General features: G+C 38.9%; 1 protein-coding gene across 3 annotated transcripts in view; it reads left to right on the forward strand.

Moving 5' to 3' along the window:
• Positions 1–23: 23 nt before the first annotated feature.
• tbc1d32 (TBC1 domain family, member 32) overlaps positions 24–24,532 on the forward strand; it is a 61,474-nt gene continuing 36,965 nt past the window's right edge. For 2 of the 3 annotated variants that reach the window (XM_076084345.1, XM_076084346.1), the window contains exons 1-23: positions 32–278; positions 1,719–1,888; positions 2,018–2,182; positions 2,539–2,716; positions 2,901–2,972; positions 3,536–3,655; positions 4,029–4,107; positions 4,994–5,097; positions 5,186–5,247; positions 5,371–5,521; positions 5,694–5,753; positions 6,309–6,408; positions 8,115–8,252; positions 10,483–10,572; positions 11,753–11,895; positions 12,570–12,697; positions 13,416–13,617; positions 15,277–15,356; positions 15,668–15,806; positions 17,592–17,679; positions 18,585–18,703; positions 19,888–20,007; positions 20,272–20,360. In XM_076084345.1, the coding sequence (XP_075940460.1) occupies positions 1,734–1,888; positions 2,018–2,182; positions 2,539–2,716; positions 2,901–2,972; positions 3,536–3,655; positions 4,029–4,107; positions 4,994–5,097; positions 5,186–5,247; positions 5,371–5,521; positions 5,694–5,753; positions 6,309–6,408; positions 8,115–8,252; positions 10,483–10,572; positions 11,753–11,895; positions 12,570–12,697; positions 13,416–13,617; positions 15,277–15,356; positions 15,668–15,806; positions 17,592–17,679; positions 18,585–18,703; positions 19,888–20,007; positions 20,272–20,360 (2,582 nt within the window). In that variant the 5' untranslated portion in view covers positions 32–278; positions 1,719–1,733. Of the gene's footprint in view, positions 279–1,718; positions 1,889–2,017; positions 2,183–2,538; positions 2,717–2,900; positions 2,973–3,535; positions 3,656–4,028; positions 4,108–4,993; positions 5,098–5,185; positions 5,248–5,370; positions 5,522–5,693; positions 5,754–6,308; positions 6,409–8,114; positions 8,253–10,482; positions 10,573–11,752; positions 11,896–12,569; positions 12,698–13,415; positions 13,618–15,276; positions 15,357–15,667; positions 15,807–17,591; positions 17,680–18,584; positions 18,704–19,887; positions 20,008–20,271; positions 20,361–24,532 lie in introns of all 3 variants that reach the window. The other variant, XR_012951564.1, reaches the window with a different exon arrangement.

A 24,532-nucleotide genomic window follows, 5' to 3' on the forward strand; every position in this document is an offset into this window, starting at 1 on the left:
ACACTTGTATTTTATTATTTAATATGTATGTATTGTCTGCGAGATATTGTATGTTCCCAAATGTGTCTTTAAAAAAGAAGAAGCTTTTAGATATTCTAATCATCTTACTTGTAAAACACATATTTCCGACGCTCCAAAAGGCAGCGTTTGTTTCTTTGGACATCCCATAATGCACCGCAGTCAACACCAAGTGGACGTTTCCATAGAGACCCAGAACTTGGTTGCAAGTGCTCTCAAAATGCTCCCTGGATAAAAGCTTTTACAAGTCTAACAGAGAGGTGACTGGTTTAACATATACCGCATGCGACGTGTTTCTGTTCGGATGGTTCGCTCGTGCAGCGCGGAAGTGTTTTGGTAGTCTTTGATGTCTGCTAGCTAGCTGTGTTACAGTGGTGCATTTAGCAACGTCGAGCTAACCAGAGAGAAACAATTAACTCATTTAGGCTCTAAATTAAAAACAGTAAAACATCAGATAGTCAGGTTGGATGTACAGCATTGACCAATTAATATTTTTGTTAGATTTGTATTTGTATATTTGAGAGGAAGCGGCTGTGTAAACCGTTATTCTTGAGATATGTTATCCTAAGGTAAGTTAGCTCATTATCACACCTGTTTGTGATGAGCTAATGAGCCAACACGTCTGAGCATTTACTCCCCTGTGCTGAGCATTACAACCAGTGGTGGAGGAGGTACTTAGTTCTTATACTTAAATTAAAAATACTTTGTTACAGGTAAAAGTCCTACATTCAAAATGTTACTTGGGTAAAAGTACATGTTGGGCAGAATGGTCCCTTTCAGGATTTTATATTATTATATAATGCTATATCCCATTATTGGAATATCAGTACTGATGAGAAGCATTTTAACCGTACAGCACATTTTAACTTTGAGTTACCATCACTTTTATATACTATTGGATTGTTTATTCTGTAGCACAGTATCATATTTTATAAATTGATCATAAACTAGTGTACTAGGAACTGTAAACTAGTAACTACAGCTGTCAGATAAATGCAGTGGAGTAAAAAGTACAATATTTCCTCCTGACATGTTGTGTTGTAGAAGTATAAAGTAGCATACAATTTAAATACTCTAAAATAAAAGTACCTACAAATTTTACTCAAGCACTGTATTTTAGTTATTTTTCACCACTGATTGAAACTGATGGAGTAGTATTAGTAGTAGTATTGTTTTCTGGTCCTTAGTAATATTTTTACAAAAATAATTCACATGAAAATGAATAAATAACAATGAGGCATTAAATTAAATGGGAAACAAATAATACAGACCCAAAGGTGTAGACTGAAGCTTTTTATACCTTGTTTTTATGAAAAACTGATTGCCTACTCTTCAATTTCAAACAACTTCTGGATACAGTTTGGAAGCAAATCAATTTGTGCCTTTAACTTCATAAATGCAGTTTTAAGATCAACTACATTGTGACATTTTAAAGTATTTAAGTTAATAAATAGAGTTTGGGTTGGTTTGTAATAATCTGATAGATTTATTTCTAGCATGAAAATGTTGGTTTTGTGTGTGTTTCACCATACCTCCACACAGTAAGTAGTGTATGGAACTATAACCTACAGTATATATAATGCATTCTGATGCAAGATATCTTTAGTTTTATACAATATTGCAATGGTTTTAGACATTTTTGGTGTTTTTTGCACATTTTTTGCCTAGAAAACGAATCACTCCATTCTGTCCCATGTTAGGGGCCAGCAGTAGAGATGTCTCAGTTGTCAGCTGAAGATGAAGCAGAGTTGCAATCCCTGCTCAAGCAGCTTCTGAGAAGCATTAACGACCGGATCTCTGGCGCCCCGTCAACCGAATGTGCTGAAGAGATCCTCCTTCACTTGGAGGAGACTGACAAGAACTTCCACAAGTAAGGCCACCAGACTTGAATAATAATACAACATTTACATTAGAGTTCTTATTTAAAAGTTATTTCTGTTTACATTTAATGTACAGTATATATCCAGTAGGTCTGACTCCGTCATTGCTCTCTTTTCAGTTATGAGTTTGTCAAGTATCTCCGTCAGTATGTGGAGAGGTCATTGGGGACTGTGGTGGAGGAGGAGACCAAGAACTTGACCAGAGGAGATGGACAACATGCTATAGGCTCAGGTCACGACACCCTGATCCATGCGGTCACCCAAAGTACCAGAGACTCAGCTGAGTGAGTGTAGCTCAGAGCTTTGTCTCCTCTGTTTTCTCATTCATAGATAATATTTTTGTTTTGTGTGAATTGTGCTAACATCAGAAATCCTTCACTGTCTCGCTGTATGATACTTATTTTCAACTTCAGTGTATGCATATTTTGAGGTTATGGATAATAAAAGCCGTTTTTGATTGAATATGTGGATTTCCTCACAACTATTTTCCTTTTAACCCTAGAGAGAGAAGGAGAATCTTAATTTCTTACTAGAAAAAAAATGCCACTGAGGCATTGTTAAGTTGGAGTTTAGCTAAACAATTATTCTGAAAGTAAGTGTTCCTAATCATACACTGATGCACTTTCTCGCTTCATGCCAGGTACCAGCAGATGATGCAGCCCTTGAAAAACTCCATGATCATGGTGGTGGAGTCTTTAATCAACAAATTTGAGGAGGACCAGATGAGGAAGGAGGAGATGCACAGAGAGAAGCAGCACAGTCAGTCCAACAGCCAGTACACTGACAACTGCTCTGACAGCGACTCCTCCTTCAATCAGGTGAGAGATACAGTATCGCGTAAATTGTCAAGATAGTATCTCAATCTCTGGATGGCTTTGTCGCAATTGGTGTCCTTGGGGGAGTTTGTTCCTTTCCATAGCAGACTGTAGACTGAGAGCTCTTTTTTATTTTGCTTTATGATGGATCATAATAATTTGTGTTTCATCTCATTGTCCTTCATAGAGTTATGCGTTCATCAGACAAGAGCAGCTGCAAGCTTTGGCTGAAAAACTTGACCCCAGCAGACCCAAAGAGGTAGAAGGTCTCACTTACACATACATTATGATGGTGTACTGTAAATACATGATTTTATTTTATCCTATGTTCCCTTGATATTTTCAATTTTTTTACTAAAATACAACATAATTTACTTCTTCAGGCTTCTAAAAATGAAATTTATAAAAAGATCCTTTGGTTGAACAGTTTTTTTTTTCAGTAGACATTAGTGTAATAATCAGTCGTTTGCCAATTTGTTTCACTTAATTCATTCAGCCTTCCATTATTTTTTGCTTTTGGGAAGGCATCAGAAGGGAACTATCGGTTTGCCAAAGTAATTCTCAATTCAGAGATCAATGAAATATGTGGATTTAAGAGCTGTTATTTCTGTAAGTCGACTAGTAACTAATATAACTCGGTAGCCGCCATCACCATTCTTAACCCGGCCTACAAAGTTGATTTATTGTGTCGCTAACAAATAGCCCTCAATGGGGACACCAGACCTGTCTGCTCAAAGAGGCCACAAAATCTGCAAATCGCTGCTTTTTAACGTGAATATAATTGTCAGTGTAGTCCAGGTGAAGTGATGTGACTCTATGTAGGTGCGTTGGGAGGCTCTTCAGGCTCTCTGCTGTGCCAATCCGTCTGATGTGCTGAGCTGCGAGAGCTGGAGCAGCCTGCGCAGAAATCTCTCTGCAGCTCTGACCGACCCCGACCTCAGCGTGAGTCCAGAGCAACCTCATCTACAAATTCATAATTTACAAATTAATCAATAACAAACATGTTGATTTTATGAACAATTTCAGGCTTTATAATGAATGATAACAAACAAAGAAAACGGAATGTTCATCATCCCGCGTGTCATTCAGCCACACCAGAGAAAACAAGATAACACTGTTTTCCCTTAATGATTGGTAGCACATATGCAGGCCACTCTCTCAGTAGAGGCTGGAAATCTTGTCTGTAATAATCTGGTTTAATTTCCTCTCATTGTACTTTCTTATAATTTAACCTTCAGATAGCAGTGATTCATCAGGTGTATTTGACTGTGTGTGTGTGTGTGTGCTGATAACGTATGTTGTGTATCTCTATCAGGATAATGTACTGCAGTTCTTTGCTAAAAGCTTCTCCTCCTCTCCGCTGAATGTGACACGAGAGCTCTACACCAGCTTGGGTAGGCCCTTCTGGATGGACTGAGTGCATGAGCAGCACCTTCATGTTTAATCTGAACAATAGACAATGGTTCACAATCATTTCAGTTAAAATAAATTACATTTTAAAGGGTCAGTTCCTCTTTATTTATGAAGAAAGAATATTTCCCAGCATACCTCTAGTGGTGCCATGCAGATAGTAATTTTAGCTTTATGTACAAATATTTTGAAATATTCATTTTTATACTGAATTAATAATTCACAGGCCTCAATGTGGATGATCTAGTTTTACAATATATAGTTTTTATTTTTAAGAATGTTAAAGGATAACTTTGATATTTTACTCTAGACTATACTTCCCCGTGTATTTGTGTCAAAGTGACTACTCGGGACAAACATTTTTGATATTGGTCCGGTATTGAGGGATTGTTTCTGCCGCTGACAGGCTCAGATTGTACCTTTTACTTGATCGTTATTGTGTCAAACCAAGTCGAAATTGTTGAAATCAGTTACATATTCAGCCATGACATTGAAAATCTTGTAGGTATCACCAAGCAACGCTTTAAGTACTCCAACACAGACGTAAATAGTTGGTGAGTTACACTGAGCGATGACATTGCTGCTCGTTTAGCTGCTGCAGGCCGCGGCGCTCTCGCTCAATACTGGACCAATCTCAAAAATTGACGTTCCCATTAGTCACTTGGGAAAAACATGGGAAAATAGGCTCCAGGTCGGAAAATACCAAAGTTATCCTTTAATTATTTTGTGTTGCTAAATTAAGAATATTTGCACTGTAAATTGATCATGTACTGTATGTGCTGCATTTTGTATACAAACACCAATATGATCTTGCGTGTAATACAAGATTTATAATAATATAATAATATAATTTTGCCTTTTGATGTGCAGCTAAAAGTGTGGAATCAAGTTTTGTGTCTCAAAAGCGAAGCTTTCCAACTGGCTCAGCCTCCATCGACATCAACAGACCTGAGATCAGTCGTCTTCTCAAACAGGTACAGCGTGTTTTGTCTTACAGTCTTTAAAGTGTATCGGCATACGAATACATTACAGCTTTCTACCTCTCCGTCTGTTTTGCCTCAGATTCGATTGATGAATGACTTTCAAAAGGAGGTGACAACTTTTTGGATCCGCCATCCTGAGAAGTGAGTTTTTACACCAACAGGTCTCTCTCCTGATTGAAACATGAACATTTTTTTATTACCAGTAAGATTTATGTTCAGTATGCTGCAACGGTTTGTTGTTGTTATATTTCTACCCGGCTTTAGATATATGGAGGAAGTTATAGAGAGCACCCTCTACCTGCTGTCCTTCCCTCACGAACATGGCTCAGCCTCACCTGGGACAGAGAAAGCCTTGGAACCCATTCATCTACTGGCCTTACTGGATATTAAAGCAACCTGGTTTATAAAGTGGATGGTGTGTATTACAAATGAGCAGGCGTTTTTGATTTGTGCAGATTGCCTTTTTGTATTTTCACTATTGTGTTTATGTGTTGCTCAAAAGAGTCTTTATCTCTTTCTCTCTTGTGCATGTACTCTGTCTCATATATTCTCTTTCATCCTGATCTGTCCTCCTCTCCTTCTCTCAGCATGGATGCTACAGTAGGACTGTGGTTCTCAGACTCCTGGAGAGAAAGTACAAGTCTCTGGTGAGTGATTCACTCCTTAATCAATACATCTCACTGACTCCTTTTGTACTTCTGAAACGTTTAGCACTGTAGGGAAACAACCAACGAAACAAGAAATTTCTTTCCAGAGGGCGTTCAAACCCACTACCTCATTTAGGCACCAGAAATGATTGCACTGTGGATTGCATTCAAGAAAGGCAAAACTGTCTCACTCTGACTTTCGAGAGGCTTACTGTGGAATCACCCCTAAAACGTTCTCTAAAGTAAATGTCAATAACTCTTCCGAAGGCACTGGAAGCCTAAACTACTCTTGCATTGCAGTGCATTAAAATTCCCTCCAATGCTACAGGACTTAGATTAAACCAAACCGTTCGAGTCTTAAAACTCTTGATTAAGAGGATCGATGAGAGGAGGTTGCATTGACATTCTGTATGAGTTCTTCAGGTAAGCCTGTGATCTTTGGCCTGTTCACAGCAACAGCCACACTTGCCACAGTAGTCGTGATTTCATTCAGACCAATCAGGTGTTCGCAGAAATCACAATAACATGCATTGTTTTAATTTTTCATATTTTCAGATTGTTGCGGCCCTTCAGCAGTGTATCCATTACAGTGAGTCCTGTGAATGTTCCACAAATGAGACAACTGATCCCCAGTCAGCAGAGCAGCAGAACACTGGTAAGTAAAACAGTCTGTAAACTCATGATTTCTCCAACAGGTTCATGTCCTTTCTCCGCCATATCTGAATACCAATTTCCACTCTCACTCTCTGTGGTAAACATCAGTACATTTGCAGTAATGCTGATTTAATGCGTCCTGTAAAACAAACCCCAAAAAATAATGCACTCAGGCTGAACTACTGTGAAAGCCTAATGAGAAAGTAATGCTTCATTTGAAGCCTGTGGGTGTTAAATGTATTTGTACCTCGACTTTGCATTCATTATTTAATCCATTTCCTTAATGAGCGCATGCTGTCCCTGCTGTCATTAAAACACAGGGATGCAGAGAAGAACAGTTGACTGAAGAAATAAAAATGAAGAGAAACAAAAGATAAACCAGACAGAGAAAAAAAAGATTTATTTCAAACAAATAATGACAACAAAAAACAAGAATAACCAATAAAATGAACAGTAAACATATAAAGCAAATTCTAAATAAACAAATGCATAGGCAGAAGTAAACACTCCTACCCCTTTCTATAACTTAAATACTGAACTTCATTCTTTTATCACATATCCACATAAATTATCATCTTGATATATAAAAGTAAAACATAAAAACAACCCCAAAACAACGTTAATTACAGAGCAAATAGAATGATGGAAGGTAGAAAAAGTACACTCAATGAAAGTCTCTCATCAAACCTTTTTATTGTTTCTCTCCTGGCTGTTTTTATTAGCAAAGAAGAATATAGAAAGCATGTGAACAGCAGACTCGTCCCTTTATCGTCTCAGTAGTCTAGGTTAGGCTGTCTGTCCTGTATGTGCTGCAGTCTTTGGAGCAAGTAGCTTGTGAGAATTGAAGTGTAAATCTCAGTCTGTATGTGAGATACATCTCATATCTTCTGCTGCTTATCTCATTGTAGGTTGTGGCTACAGTCGTGGACATTAATTAGACTGTTTATGCCTTCTCAGCTCACCGGAGGTTATAGAAGATATCTAGTCTTCTTTGTGTTTTAGTTATTTATACCTTTAGTGAACTGCAAATGTCGAACATTAAAGGTACCCTGTGGAGTATTTGATTTGACGAAATGGTACGGGATAGTACATTTGGTGAAGAAGAGAGCATGATGTCATTGAAAAACATCTAGCTGCACATTTAATTGTGAAAATGTTATAAATGAGAGCGACTATAACAGTACATGGGAAGGCCAGTGTCGGTGTTTTATCTGCTGTAAGCCAGCTGGCTGCTCGAGACTGAACATATTGACCTTGTCTTGGATGAGTGGAGATACTCCAACACGCTGTCAATGACACACTCCTCATAAGAGAATTTTATTTTTTCTGAGCTGTGCTTCTTTGGGATTTTCTGCACCCACAGGCACTGCAGTCTTTTTTTATTTTTGTCAATCTCATTCTATTACAGAAGCTTCAGATACGAAATATAGTTTAACTGTCTGTCCGCCACCGCATCATAACAAGGGCATTCTTCATTGCTTCATGAATAGTCGTTCAGTTTATATTTTTGTTTTCATATTCAACTGAAACCACGAATAAGACAAACAACATCTTGACAAAGACTAGTCAGTCCTGGACATGCGAGCTGATTCTACCACTTCACAACCTCTCTTATGTTTTGAACACTACTAAATGTTTTGTACAGTTGTTAAGAGTTAGCCATCGGATAGAAAAAGACATCATTTTATTATGTTAATTATGTTTCAGGTTCAGTCCAGAGGAGTGTTTACACAGGAAACGAGCTGGAATATGCCTTCTTTGTCCACTCGCTGTGTGTCCTGGGTAAACTCCTCATCTACACCAATGGCAGGAAGCTCTTTCCCATCAGAGTGAGGAAGCGCAAAGGTACAAAACCAGACTGTTCTGTAAACAGTTTTAAACATCTGTCTCAAGCAAGTGGGGCATAATATTTAATATCATACATACCTATTTCACTAAATAGCAGTATAAGATTTTTACTGTAGTTAGATTTTTTATTTGACTTATTAGGAAATATGCATGATCGCTGTCTGGCAGGTTATTGGATGAGAAGACCGATACACCCTCATATCTGTCCGTTAAATATGAAGCTATATTCTTCAGCGGGTTTGTTTAACATACTGCAGCACAAAAGCTGGTAATGGGGAAATAGCTAGTCTGCCTCTGTCCAAAGGCAACACAATCCACAATCAGCAACTCTAAAGGTCACTAATTAATATGCTATATCTTGTTTGTTTAATTCCAGCACATACCTCTTGTTTTTTACACTTACGTTTTTATACAGATTAAACCAACGAGATATAATGCATTAGTTGTTGGTGGGGCTTTTTGTTACCTTGACAAGCCAGGCTAGCTATTTACCCTGATTTACAGTTCTTGTGCTAACTTAAGCTAACTGGCTGCTGGCTGCACGTGTAGCTTTATATTTACCAAAGAGACACTAAAGAGTGGTATTGATCTCCTCTTCTAACTCGACGGTTAAGCATAGTTCCTTAAAAATGTCAAACTGTTCCTATGAATGAATACGTCACTCGCAGAATCAACATTGTAACAAGGGGTGAGTAATTGATACACAAATGTTAATTTTGTGGGTGAAGTATTTCCTCAATGTCTAAACTTTGTAAAGATCTGAATCCGGTTTATTGTCCGTTGTTGGCAGCTGCAAATTGCAAAGGAATTGACTCATGGTTTAAATGAGTGACGTGAAGTTAAAGGGAAAAACAGATTTATTGTCCTGTGAAAGTCATTTTTTAACAAAATGATCTCATTGGAATTTGTATGATCAGTTTAAACACGATGCCACTCCCTCCAGTCTTAACAGTGACTTTGTTCCCTCCACCCATCTTAATCACTAATAAAGTTATGTAATGGTGTGAGTGATGCCTAGGAAGGCCATTAAAACAGACTCAACGTCTGCGGTCACTGCTCTTTACTCTGCTTCTTTAACCATTAGTGACTCTTATTCCAAGGCAGTCTGGAGGCACTTAAATCATTGACGTCAGAGTAGATTATATTCATCATGAGGCCCACTATGTGCTTTATAATATGTGTCAGTTCCTACAAAAGTTTCCATTGAAGTTTGGATTTTTATTATTTTTATTAAAATGTTGTCCAAACATGTTTTCTCTATTATTTGTTTTGTCTTAACTTTGCCACGGTGACAATTGATCTTGATAAAATTTGATAACTTCACTGTTACTGAAAGTGTCAGTGCTCTCTTTCAGATGGAAAAGAAAGACATTTAAATATGCTTTTCAGTCAACCATTTAGGTCTGTGTCAAGAGTTCCAGACACTTTTTTAATGTTTCCAGTTCACAGACGGAATCTGAAGTCCACTATCCTACCTGTGGATAGTTCTCCTCAGCAGGGTTTTCTTTACAATATGAGAATTGTGTCTTGTGCTGCAAGAAGAATACCCAGATAATACCCACTAATCATCTGTCTTTAGCAACATGTATTACATAATGTGAGGGTCGCATTTACATTATAACTATCATTTACCTTTCTGATTCATCAATTAATCACGAAGGCTCTAAAATGTCCAAAAATAGTGAAAGATACGCAACACGTTGTCTTCGAATTTGTTCTTTTTACAACATATTCAATTTATTAAGATTTAAAACTTGATAGAGCTGCTCATCTTTGCATTAGAGAACCTGAAACCAGCAAATGTTGGACGCTGTCGCTTGATAAATTAAACAGTTTAGCGTTTATCAAAATAGTTTCAGCTGTAATATGTCAAAGTGTGTGTTGTACAATATGATATATAAAGCCCATTTAGACATGCTTGTGATAATACTACACTGTATGACGCTGTATCTTTCACTTGTTGCAATGACGTTCAGTTAAATTACAACACACATGATGTGATTCATTTAGTCTGTTGGCAGGTCATTTTTACACACACCAGGTACTAAAACTCATCCCGGACATAAAATTTGGAGCCAACTCATCAGCAAGACGATCCTTGTTATCAAGGTCACCAAAACTAGACACGGACCATTTCCTCCCCGGCACTATCGACCACTTTTTATTACTGTCCCCGTTTACTCTGAGTGACTAGACTGATTTTCTTATTTATCTCGTCCTGTTACAGATCCAGTCAGCCTGACAGACCTGGTAGTCATCCTGATTAACATCATGTACCAACACCCCAAACCTCCGCACAGTGACCCCTCACACACAGGTGGGGCCCCACGCACTCACACACGCGGTTATAAACTACATGACACAGTTTAGGCTCCCTCCCTGTTTTCTGTGCAGACTTTGACTCTGGAATCGGGGGACTGAAGGAGCACAGTGACCCTCCCTATGAGGCGTAGCAGCATTCCTCAGACCATATCTTTTATCTCTTAACCTTGTACCGAGTCATGTGGCACTGTGGTTGCCTCCTGGAAGACCTTGCTTTATTGCCCCATTCATTCTCTTGAATTACACTGCAGCAGTTTCCCTGCCAGTGATCAATAGTGTCCCCTACCTTGACTTTGTCAGATGAGGATCATCTCTTTTGGCTGCTGCAGAGAGTCACGCTGAGCAAGTTGTAGATTTATTTTAATATTTTACCGGCACAACGTTGAAGATCGTCTACACCAGTTGTGAGAGGATATTCTAAACAGTAACACAATGCTACAGAATATAATGTCAGAGAGACGGGCAGGATTTAAGTATGTGTTTTAGATTTTAATTTATTTAAGTAACAATACATTAACTTTGTCACACTATCAAGTGAAGATGAATATTCCCAAAATGTTTTAAAGAATTATGAGTGTGTTAGTGGAGGGAAAACTGTTGTATACTTAACTTAATACTTGCTCTACTTAAAGTATATAAAATACATAAAATAACTCATTAGGCAGAATGACTTCTTTCACATTGTAAAATTATTATGTATACTATAATATTGTTTTATAGTTACTTAATGTGCAAGCAGCATTTTAATATTGCATTTAATACTGCGTACTACAGAGTAGTTAGACAATGGCAATGTGGAGCGGCGAGCCTCACTGTTGAGCTGTGTTACAGTACTTGAGTAAATGTACACAGTTATTTTCCATCATTGGAGTGTGAAGTATTGTCAGTAAATGCTTGGTTTTAAGTTCACCTTTTTTGTCCCCATAGAATCATATCAGGTTGATACTGGACATACAAGCGAAATACATCAATCCAAGTTTAAACACACTCACACTGATGTAATATGTGTCCAGTCTAGAAAAACTGACAAAACAACTGTCTTGACAAAATCTGATTCCCAGGATATCAACAAATGGGCTACAAGCACGACAAAGTGTTAAGTGTCAGTTTTAAAGGAAAAAAATGGCAAGATATATCGACATGCATGTACTTCATTTAAATATGTGTGTGTTCAGACTCCCTGTCGCCCAGCTGTCTGGTGATGGAGGTGCTGTGGATGCTGTGTGAGAGGACCGAGTGTGCTGCAGAGTGTCTCCACCAGACCCCTGTAATAGAGACACTGCTGGCTCCTGTTATAGCTCTGCTCAATGGACAGCAGGTGAAACACAAGCACGAAGCATAGTTGTTTTAATAAAGATGTGAGTAGAATAGACCACGTATAGGTTTGCAGATGTACACCACAAACAAGATTATTGATTCATGAATACAGACGCATACAGAAAGTTTTTAGTGTCAATAAGCAGGTTAACTGCATCACAATATCATTGCATGTTTAGAATAACAAAAAGGCCATTTATATATTGTAATGACTTTACAAATGATCCTTGACAAGCCTGTCATGTTGCCGTGGACCCTTTCATATCACAAATATGTTGCTCTGTAGCTTTTTAGGAATCAAAATTCTGTTCCAGGGACTTTTACAACCTACTACGATTAAAAACGAGAAAGAAAATCAATACTTACTTTTTAGTTTTTACCTCAGCTGTTAAATGGTCAGTTTTAAAGATGATTTGGCAACTTCAGTCATAATAAATTCTTTGGCCTTTCGCCATCATTCTACGGTCCATTAACTTGATTTTTTCCCCCCTAAACAGTAGCTCTAACTCAACATTAAATGCATAACATCTGCCTTTATCATATTTCCCTGATGTACATCTCAACCTCAAACCATGTTTTTAAGCTTGACTCCAACTCGACACCATATTACTTGTGATTCTACTCGTCTCTGAAGCAGTTGGGTAAATTTGTCTGTTTATTCTCTACGCTTTGTAGGCCAAGTTACAATCTCCAGCAGCAACACTGACTCTCATCGCTGACGTTCTGGCTCGCATCGCAAACACTGACAGAGGATTATCTCTCTTCTTATATGAGAAGAATCTAGTCGTAGCCCACAGTGAGAGGTGAGATGGTGCGATTGGGTTAAATACACTGATCTTTGACGTTAATGAAATAAATTACATTTTTTTTGACTTGGCAAGAAGACTTTAATCTAGAGTTACGTTTGCATAAGAAATCCTCTGCACAGTGAGCGGATTAGACCCAAGGATGCTGGTGTGTCACTGCGGTTATACCTTTGATCTACTCCAGTCCCACTATAGCAAAAACTAAAGAAAAAAAGTGTAATTTATTAAAGATACTCGGGGTCACTCTGGCCCCACGTTAGTTTAATATTTTGTTATACTTGGTTGACCCTGAACAGTCTGTCCAACCTGAAACAGCAGTTCGTTGTTGTGAATTAGCAATAATACATTCACCAAGACTGAAATCACTGAGTGCAAACTGTTTTGACGAATGTGCTCTAGTCTGCCATTAATTATTTTATGTTCCTCCTCTGAGAAATATGTTGTAAAAATGAGCATATAAAAGTATAATGAGACAGGGAAAACAAAAGCAATACAAATGAGTTGCTTACAGTTACATAGAAATACTACAACTACTAGCGTTAGAAAGTGTTTGACATTTAGAAAACAACTACAAAACAGGAAGGGAATGAACTTAAAACATGCCACTCCCCAAACATTTTGCTAAGCAAAGCACCTCATATTAAAGACATGAAATTCTCGTACAGTTTCGCCCGTCAACGTATTTCTCTTCGTCTGTTTCCCCTCTCCTCTGCAGAACCTTTCCTGCTCATGTCATTGTACGGTTCACTCTCAGGCTGCTGGAGAAGGAGCTGTCCTCACTAAGTGAATCCGACCCGTCTCATACATCGTGTGGAGCCTTTATCTTTGTGTGTAGGCAGATATACAACACCTGTGAGGGTTTGCAGGTCCTCCGACCCTACGGCCTGCACAAGGCTGTAGCTGCTGCATGGAAAAAGGTAGCTGCACTTAATTCCTTAATATAACACTGTTCAAACTTTCAGATTCTTCATGCTCAGTGACTTAGATTTCCCCTCAGATTAAATAATAGCCTGATAAAAGACCTAACACTTAGTTATTGGGGAAGTATTAGGTTTGACTTCTTAAATGCACCTGATAATTTAAAAGTTTAAAGTAATTGATGTAACAAAAACAATTAACATATTAAACACCAAATTATTAAACATATTTGAAAACAGTTTAGCATTAGAAAAAAGTATTTAGCATGATAATATTGGTGTTGCTGATTGTTTATTACAGGCTGATTCTGTAAATGCCAGGAATGAGACCCTTTCTTTGAGAGCATTGCTTGACTAATGCCCCCCCCCCATAAAAACGTTGTAAAAGGTGGTAGACAAAGGTTCTATCTGAATCATTTATTTCTAGATTATCTAATGGAGGGGTGTCCATGTCTAATGATTAGTTTCACTGGCTAGAATACTGCTGTCATGTTTCATTTGCCTGATGAATGCCGTGAAGGAAAATGCCACCACTGCTTGCAAATGGAGGGAATTAACTAACCATTGTAATCTGCTCCATTTAATCTTTAGAAAACTGCTTTTGTCCTCATAATGCATCAGAATACCTTTAGTCTGTACTGAAAAACAAAACTGAAAATGCAAAAACTCAAAACAGACACAGTCGAATCTGCAACCAAAACCAAAAATAACTCCTGCGACAATACATCTACAGAGGAAACAGAGAAAAGACAAGTAGTGAAACTGCTTCTCACAGGTGGGAGACATCATTAATGTCAGCTAGGTATCTGTATTTACGGCATACAGTCCCACATCACATATTACCGCTCCTTTTTCCATTACATTCACTTCAAAAATGTACTTCTATGAGACATTGTGGCATCAGTATACAATCGGTATAAAACATTTTCTCGCTCACTTCCTGCTAACTTTCCTCCAGCGTGTGTTAAATATTAATTATCAGTCTGCACACACTGCGCTGTCTATGATGTCTTAAATCAAAGTCTACATCTGTTTTTATTGTGTTACATAATGTAATAACAATGTTGACCTCATTCCACCCACTTTAAAAAGACACAAACATGGCCCCAAAAGTTTGTGGGAGGCATGTGATTTTAATGAGTTTGCAGGGTAAAAAACAGTTAAAGATTTGATTGATTAGAATGACGTCTTTGACCCTGATTTCCAATGTTGTCAGATGGTGCTAGACTCTAGCTAGAGGATTTGTTAACTTTCTTAGTGTTAATAGTAAAGGAGATAAGTTCAGTCTGATAGTGTCCTCATTTAGTTTGTAAAAGATGCAAATAAACATACAATACGAACATACAGAAGGCGTTTTTGAAAATACAGGTTTATTCCATTAAGATTTTGAATAATTCTTTCAAGCTGAAATTAGCAAAAATAGTCATTTTTATGATTAAATGATCAATTATAGATATTACAATATCTATAGAAATAGAATATGAAGAAGACAAAGGCTGAATGTAGACCAACAGCAATTTACAGAGTAAAGTGAAATCCAACTTAGTTCCAAAATGTCCTACGTGCACCCAGAAATAGTCCATTATCAATCTGTAGTCTTTAATTAAGAAGAAATAGGTAACTATAGATACACTTTACATTTTCTTTCTTTATTTCTAGACCAGTTCCTTGTCAGAAAGGGTTCCAACTCCGGTACCTGGAGCCACCGCTGGAACATCCACCCAGGAGCTGCAGAACATGTGAGGCCATTTTAAATACTTTATTCTGACCCCTAGAATTAAAGTAGTGATTAGTCATAATGCAGCTATTACAGAGACTGATTTTGGACATTTAAAGACACAGAATGATGCTTTTCCAACGCGTTGTCCAGCAACTTAAAGACATAATTATCAGAACTTCATTTGGAATAATTGTTTTTGTATATAAACTGTTTTTGTAATACATAATTTAAAGGCTCCTACAGTGAGCTCGTTTTCCTTGTAAGCTTATAAAGATAGCACTGCAGCTTACTCTCTCTCTCTCTCTCTCTCTCTCTTTGACTTTGGCACAGGCTCACCTGGGAGGAGACGTTGTTGGACAGCCTGCTGAACTTTGCTGCAACTCCTAAAGGGCTGCTGCTGCTCCAGCAGACAGGAGCCATCAATGAATGCGTCTCCTACATGTTCTCTCGCTTTACAAAAAAACTACAGGTAATAACAAACCCTGTACAACGAACTGGATATTTTCAATTTGGCAATTTTCCATCATAGAAAATAATAGTGCTCAAAATAAAATTAGACTTTACAACGCTCTAGAGTTATTGGAAATGTTTTGATCACACAAGTTTGAAACGGTCTTATGCAGCCACAGAGCCTCTCCTCTGATCCGCTCAGTGCACGTGTGAAGAGGCTTAGCCCCGAACTCGGTGAAACACGCTGCTGCAGAATGAATATAGGGGAAACACTGATTAGCGTAGTCTGATTTTAAACTGTAACTGTGTAGAAATACCGGGTTCAAAAATAATGAGTAAACGTGCAAAACAAAAAAAGCTGTGCAGCATGCGCATGTTGATTTTAGTATTTGAATGTCACGTTTTGAAGCTTCAAAGCATTCAGTACAGCCCTAATACCCAGTTTGCATGTATTTAGTTTTTAGGGCTTTTCATTTAGTCACTGAAAAGTCCCAGTGGAGCAGTGAGGGAAACTGCTTGCTCAAGGGCACCTCAACTATGGTATTGAGGTAGCTCCACTCCTAATTTCCTTCCCCACCCAGTTTCCCATCTTGCAATCCAACAAGTGCTTGACTTTGCACCAGCTGATGTAAGGTATTCCAGATGTTGACAGAATCATTTAGTTGTAAAAGCGCTGCTGGTAGATATCCAGTTAAACGTTAGCCAGATAACTGTTGTGCCACCTTCAATCAAACAGTGGGACTTTACTGCAGAAGTACTGATAAGCATTGATGCTGATATAGTTTGATGAAACTGTTTCATCACCTTTATGGAAGCCCTGAAAGAATTAACTTCGGCAGTGGTTCGGTTTTTAATCCTTCTTGATCACATCAATGTGCCACTTTGACTTGAGCTACAGTAAGCCAACCCTGATGCCAGGATGCCGGATTACAAAAAAATTCATCACACACGCAGACTGTTGCATCAAGTACATTTATCTTTATTGAATTCAAATGTAAAATCACCGTTTGGCTTGGAGAAACACCCCTTGATGGAAATAGATCACACTGTATAGATGTTTTATTTGTTAACACACATGGATATATGTACATTTGAATAAATAATGATATAATAATATAATGTACAGCATGCATGCATGCAGTATTTCTAGGCTTCTGTTTCCTATAATGTCCTACCCGCGCAGAACATAATGCATTTTAAAGCCTTTTAGTCATTCTGTCGTCAGTATCCGTATTTCACTCTGCAGAAGATGTGGTCATTTGTTGCTCCTGCTGCTCCTCAAGGCCACAGTCATATTTCCTGACGACTGTTCAGTATTCACCAGTAGCCTGGAGACAGTTACATGCTGCATTTATTCATCTCTGGACTCTACATATGCCTTATGTACATCATATTTTCCATTATTCTTAGGGCAAACCTTAACGGAGCCCCCGTGGGCTACATTTAATGCCATTGTTTACGCACTCTTGTAAATGCTTCTCTCGTTTGGCATTTCACTTTGATTATGTAATGTAATGATATTTTGTCTATTTTAGTCGGGACATTGTGTTGTAATTAATGAAGGGCCTGCACTCGCAAAAATCAATTTGCAATCAGATTTCTCCTCGGTGTGCTAAACTACATCATGAAGTGCCTTTTCAGGATTCTAGCAGTGTCATAGCAGAGTTTGTTTACTCAATCAAAAATGCCACAATTATCGATTTCTTGTCCAAACTTCTCATTTATTTTTGATAATAATCGAGTAATGGATATGTAGTAAATATTTGGGGATGATGGGATTTCTGTGTGTGTGTGTTTTCTGTAGGTGAGCCGGTGTGAGAAGTTTGGATATGGGGTGATGGTGACACAGGTGGCAGCAACTGCTCCAGGGGTGGCTGCTTTGCACAGTTCAGGTACTAAAGCACTCACTTGTGCAAACAAACACTTTCCAACATTTTGTCAGCACACAAAAACAACCTGGGATACAAGCCCTAATGTATCACAGTTGGCATAGAGCTGCCCAGGAAGCAACTTCTTTTTCAAATAGTTTGTGACGGGATAAGTGGATGAAGAAAGAGCAAGGGGAGGTGTTAACGGTCAGGATTAACGCAGTCTGACAAGAAATGTGGAATAGACTTCAATGTCTTTCTTTGTTCGAAAACACTTTTACAAGTAGCGTAGTAAATCACATCCGAATACATTCCAGAAATAAAGTACATACGTTAGGTGGTAACGAGGCTTAGACACAGATGGAGGCAAGTGTAATACTAGATTGTAGATTTGGGATCGTCAAATTGTAACAAAATGGAAACCACTTGATCACGGTGACAATGATGAACCGCTTATATGGATCAATACTTTGCCTTGCAGCAACCCGCCTGCTTCCAGCTGGCTATACCTGAGGCTGGTGTTGCGTGCACATTGAGATTGTGACGGGAAAAACAACTAATCTCTCTCAATGAAAGACGTAGTCTTCTTGAAGCTTATGACAAACTGCCAAAAACAAGCCAAAGAGATGCAGCAGCGAACATTGGTGTTCCTCAGGCTACCTGCGTCATGGCTGCTAGTAATGGAGACAGAAAATTAATGAGCTCGGGGAAAGCACCTGCGGTTGAAGCCACCCTTGAAACAGCTGTACTATATTTTGAAACAATCAGTTAAATTCAGTAAATAGCGACGCTTTCCGTTTCATTACTTTATATTCATGTAATAAATATATAAATGCCAATTTGATGATAATCTGCATCAGAAATTTAACCCAGACAGACGTGATCAAACAAATCCATATTATAACTACTGGCTTGGTGATGTGTTGCAGGTTTTGTCCAGGCGCTGGTAGTAGAGCTGTGGTCTGTTCTTGAGTGCGGCAGTGAAGATGTTGGGGTGGTCCGTCCCAAGCCCACGCCCATGGACCCCATAGACGGGAGCTGCCTTAAGGTATTGTGTACGCGTTTGTGTGTGTGTGTAAGTGTGTGAGAAAGTCTAAATTTATACAAGTCTGTATGTTCTGAAATAGGATAAAACTGAATTAATTGACTGAAAATGTAACCTTACGTGTCTCAGCTCAAGCTCAAACAGGACTGTGGGGGCAGTTCACTTCTAGTTTACAAGTGTTTCAAACCTTGAGAATTATTCCTCCTTGCATAAGGATGTCCTAGATTTGGTTCTGTTTAGGACGGGATCAAACTTTCATTTGAACCTAAAGTGTGTCTGTGTGTATGTGTGTATGTGTCTGTCTGATGCTAGCCTCTAACAGGAGCCAAGTCGTCTCTCTCTCTCTCTCTCTTCGAAACTAGCCAAGTGAATACGGACAGCCAGTGAAGTGTGAACTGTGACCTGCCACTGGTGACTGTAAAGCCTCACCAGTGGGTCAGCTGCCAGGTTACATGCATGCAGTCAGACCTACAAGTCCATCTCAGCCCAAACTGTTCCAAGCAGAAAAATGTGCAATTAAAATGTGTGAGATGATGTTAATGCCTAAACAAACTAATTATGTAGCACGGACTAATTACAGCTGGCTCTTTGGCAAATTATCTCTGATGCATGCATAGTTGTGTGGTGGCATTGAGGGCATTTTCACCCTTTGTGAGTTTAGAATTTTGTTCAATGTGTTCGATTCATTTATGTGTTGGAATAGATTAAAAACACAAGCAGGCAGATGATAACAACACACATTGAAGTCTGTAATGCACACTTCAAACAGGCAGGAGCAGACGAAAGATTGGACCTCAGATCAACTTTTATACTATACTATACTTTTATATTTAAATATTAATTTACATTTAATATTATCTATCGGTAAACTGTTACTGGGATGCAAATCATTTCACCAATGCCACTGTATTTATAAGCTAGTTTTCAAAACCAATAAACAACATTACACACACCCAATAAGCACAAATTATGATGAAAGTATAATAAAAGTAGATTAGATCTTGATGAAAATAGCCTATGATAGCCCGATCACTGCTCAAAAACAGTTTCAAATAAATTCAAAATGATCCCAGCTGTGATCAATTCTGAGTTCTGAGTTCTAATTTCCCTCTTCTTTTTTTTTTTTCTTACTGCTTTCTCTAACCCTCTAATGGTCTTTTTGTCTGTCTCACTTTCTGTCTCTCCAGTCCTTCTTGTCATTTGTCAACCTGCTCTCCTCTTCCCAATCGGTGTGGGAGCTCCTGGGCCGGCAGCCTCTAGCCAACAAGAGTGAATACACCCTGAGAGAGATGCCAACCTCAATTCCTGTGAGTGTTTTTCACACAGTAGTAGTCCAGACTTCATGCAATGCCTCTTTCAGCCATTTGAGGGCATGTTTGCTCCTTTTATTTTGCCTTCAACCACCACCCACACATTTGTTTTACCTCTCAAAGGCCTCCTCCTAAATCCCCCAATACACCGAGGCTGACGTACATTTTTTTCACCTTACACGCCGTAAACATCCACAGTTTTCTTTTTTGCACCATAACTGCTGTGTTTCTATTTTCACAGACTATCATTTTACTCCACAGGATCTGATTGACAGGCTGATTGCTGTGAATTCAGATGCAAAGATTCATTCCCTGTTCCACTATGAGCAGTCTCACACATTCGGCCTGAGGTGAGATTGATTATTTTTTTTCCATATTACTTAGTATCAGTGGGGAGGCACGTGGGATCTGATTAGCACCTGGTGACTGCATGCACACACACACATGCACACACTTCAGCCTCTGGCAATAGCAGACTGACATGCGGTTCTTTATACTTTGATTACCCAGCTTTGAAAGGCTGATGAAAGGATTTCTCTGGATAAGAGAGAAATAAGCTGGGCCGTGTGTTTGTGTGTGTGTTGTTCTATATTTATGAAGACCAGACATCATGGCAAGTGAGAAGGGTGTTAAGGGGGTAAAGAAATTCATCTAAAAAGAAAAGTTATCTTCAGTTTTATGTTAAGGTTAAAATTTGTGGTCAGGCCCCAGTACAAGTTGAAGGTAATACTGTAATACTGTACTGTAAAATGATAATAATTGAAAGGGATTTGATTATGCCTGTGTGGTAAGTTGCATACTGTAGCATAAAGGGTTACAGTAGCCTTTAAACTAAGGTTTATTATAATGGTCAATGTGCTTAATAAAGTGTGTTTGAGGGAGACGTAATGCAGTTTGTGCAAGATGATGTTTTTTCTTACATACATGGGTGCATATGTGTCTTGGCTGTGTGTGCAATGCTCTGGTGGCTGCTGTGCATTGCTTTCTGCATCACAATAGCTTTGAGTTGTTTGGAGCCTTGCTGACTCACTCGCTCAGTCGGTGGCCATCAGTCAGCCCACTCCTATTAACATCCAGAAGCCAAGTGAAAGGAACAAGATGCTCTATTCATTTGACATCCAGCCTGATGGATTCACTGACAAACCTACACTGTGTGCCTCCGCCTGGGTGCTAAATGTAGCATTTCAGTAAAGCCAAGGCCTATCGTGTTCATTTTGAGGTATTGGTATAATTTCCTGAAACCAACAACTTCTGAGTCAATCTGCGGTAATGTTTGGCCATGAACACAGCAAAAGTCTATGTTTTTAAGATTCCACGCAGCTTGATTTCAGTTTCATTCATCATCGGCTCACATGGGAAATGGTGCAGTGATAAGCGAGTGTGAAATAAATGGAAAATGTCATTCAGCGCTTATGTCTTTTGCCAAGTTGTTGATCGATTGGGTTCACAGTCACTTGACCATTCACCATATTTACATACAATTGTATTGCTACTATAGTGTTTCTGTGGGGGTGCTGCGCTCCAATACATACCCACATGACCAATGTGAACTCAACAAAAACATTGCTTTCAACGCGTCTTCTTAACACAGCACCACCCTCAACAGAGTTCTGCCTGTTTTCGTTGTATTTTGTGATTATCCACAGCCTGCAGGAATATGGCAAGCCGGTATACTGTAGGGATGTTGCTTTACTGATTCCAGTGGAGGGAATTGCATCAGTAAAGCAGCTAATTCACACAAGGACATTGAATTTATTAATAAACAATATGTAAGAAGAAGTATAATTAAAAAGCATATAGAGAACAGAAGAGTGCAAAAGATGGACTCTAAAGATAGATAGAAATGGATATAAAGGTTGTGTTATATATATATCATAATGCCAGTAAAGGCACATGGCAGGTATTGAAAATACAGTTACAATGGGTAATTAATATCTCTAATGAACACAATATTAATTGTGTGGGCGGCTCAAGGGGGTCAAGCAGGTCGTCCTTAAACCACAAGGTTGTCGGTTCGATCCCCGGCTCCTCCTGTCTGTCGAAGTGTCCTTGAGCGAGACACTCAACACCAAGTTGCTCCCTTACAGCAGCCCACTGCTCCTAAATGCTTAGGAAGGGTTAAATGCAGAGGTTACATTTCATGTATGCATGTGACGATTAAAGTTTAAGTGTGTGTGAAAAGGTAATCGAGAGGCAAATTGTGAAGTGCTTTGGATAAAAGTGCTACATAGAAGCAGTTAATTTACCATTTCCATTTAACAATCAATAGTTAATATGAAGTGAGCTGACTGGCGGTTGGGTTATGAAACTGTTCACGAATAAGAAAATAGTTGCTAACAGGTAGATTACAGTGTGTAGCAGGTAGATTACAGTGTGTGTTGGAGCTTTTTTCACTGAAAGCAACATTATGAGAGCAGTGAGAGTGAACTGACAGCTAAACCACTCGCTACAAAGCTACGTGAAGACGAGGGGAGATTCAGGTGAAAGTTCTCTGGAGCTTTATCACTACAGGCAAACCTTTTCACATCTTCATATGATACATTTCTGCAAAAGTATCAACATTGGTTATATGCGCTTTACGTTTTTCTTCATATCATTAAACGCTGTCGTCTAAACAACAAGAAACAATCGCAGATAAAGTTTCCGAGGTAATATTTATTAACGGCTAAGCTTTAAAACTCGGCTTATCTGCTTTATTATCACTGCGCCTGCGGTTTGATCAGATAGGATTAAGAGTTTCCTGGGAACATCAGCAAACTCCACAGCTGTAAATGATTCAAGTATTGCTAAATCCCCATTGTTTAACTGAGACCGGCCCACTTCAGACTAGCAGGCAGAAAACAGCACATGTTCAAATCTTTCAGTAGAAATATACAAAACCGTGTGGTCGTGTATAACCTCATCACTCATGATAAGAGGCTGATTGAGATGTTTTCAGGGCCTTTAACAGACACTCACCGAGTGTCAAATGTACAGATAGTGAATAAATGCTGACTCAGGTTGATGTCTCAACCGCAAGAGTTTGGGGGAGTATTATCTTGTCTGACGGCCGGAGAGACATCCTGTTAAAGTCATCGTTTTATAGGATGCTTCACCAAAGACCAGTAAATATGCAGCAGTTTTTCACACACTTAAGAAGCTGAACCATCACAGGAAGCAGAGCTAGCTGTGGTCCATCTGTGAACTTGTCCTGACACATGCATCTATTGCATTATGAGGTAGATCTGGTGCAGTTTTTATCTTGTATTGGATGTTCATATAAAAGCATTTTTCCTTGTGGCTTAGACTGTTGCAGTTTTGCTTTGGCCAAGTTTGTATTTAGTGGAGAACAGCGACCCCTGCAGCGTAAAGTTCATTCAAGCTCTGCAGTAAACAACTACATTCCTTACTATACTAAACTGCGTTTCAAACAGTTGTACTTAATGCCTTTCTTACATTGCCCTTTTAAGTTAAGTCATTCCATCACAGTGTTTGATTGTAAATTGACTGGTTTTGCTGCCTTATTTTATTTTCTCTGACTGTCTACACGGTTTTCTCCTGAAAGTCAATGCAAACAAATGATATGACCACAGTAGACTCAGTCTGTTCAGGTGTTGATCGATCACGTACGGTGCATAATGAATAACAGATAACCGATCCATGTTTATAAAGAATATTTAATTAGGAGAAAGTACTCGGATATGTCCTGAAGGTTGACTATATTCTGTGAGGCGTTGTTGGCACTCAGCTGCAAGACCATTGGTTCCTACTGAAGACATACATCTTTAACAACAGGCCACATATCTATTGTGGCAAAGAATTTCCCTAAAACAGCTGGGCTCTGTAGTTTTTAGCAAACATCAAACGGGAGCCAATGGTGCATTTGTCGGGTACTATTTTCAGATGCAGATTTAATGCACATTCTCTGGACTAGACTCAAAATAAACGGCGTCATGTTCACTGTATTGATTGAACGTGTCACCCAGTGCAAACATGAACCTCACTGATGTGTTGTTAATAGTTTTTGGACAAGAACGGAGCTCTATGGCACGGAGGAATAAAATACATCCGGCTTTGTAAACACAGACGCCACTTGTTAGTAGGATCGGTTCATTGTTTCTTTTCACGGCCATAACAAAATAGAGAGCTTTGCCAACCCTCTCCTTGAAACAGACGTCGTAATGAAACCTCAGGAGCTGGTTTGAACTATTGAAATTGGACCTCTTCTACAATTGGCTCTTGTAAGAGTTCACCTCAAAGCAGTTTGAAACCAGCCTTGGACTTAAACTCCAGCAGTTTGTCACTTCTTCACGGGTTATGTATTTTCACTGCAACGTATTCATCGCAGGTTTAAATCACTTCTGTGGGGCAAACGTGCACTGATCACCCCTGAAGGGCAGCCCCTCCTAAAAAACAGAAGCCACTATTTCAGCCCTTCTTAATCTTCACCAGCTGATGAGAGCAAACATCCCACCAGCCCTCTTTGTTGTCATGGCAACCATCACTCTTTTTTTTCCCCGTCTGAATTGTTTGGATGCCTTTA

The sequence above is a fragment of the Anarhichas minor genome, unplaced genomic scaffold (genome assembly GCF_050575085.1).
Source record: "Anarhichas minor isolate MPS153535 unplaced genomic scaffold, ASM5057508v1 ptg000136l, whole genome shotgun sequence".
Taxonomy (NCBI): domain Eukaryota; kingdom Metazoa; phylum Chordata; class Actinopteri; order Perciformes; family Anarhichadidae; genus Anarhichas; species Anarhichas minor.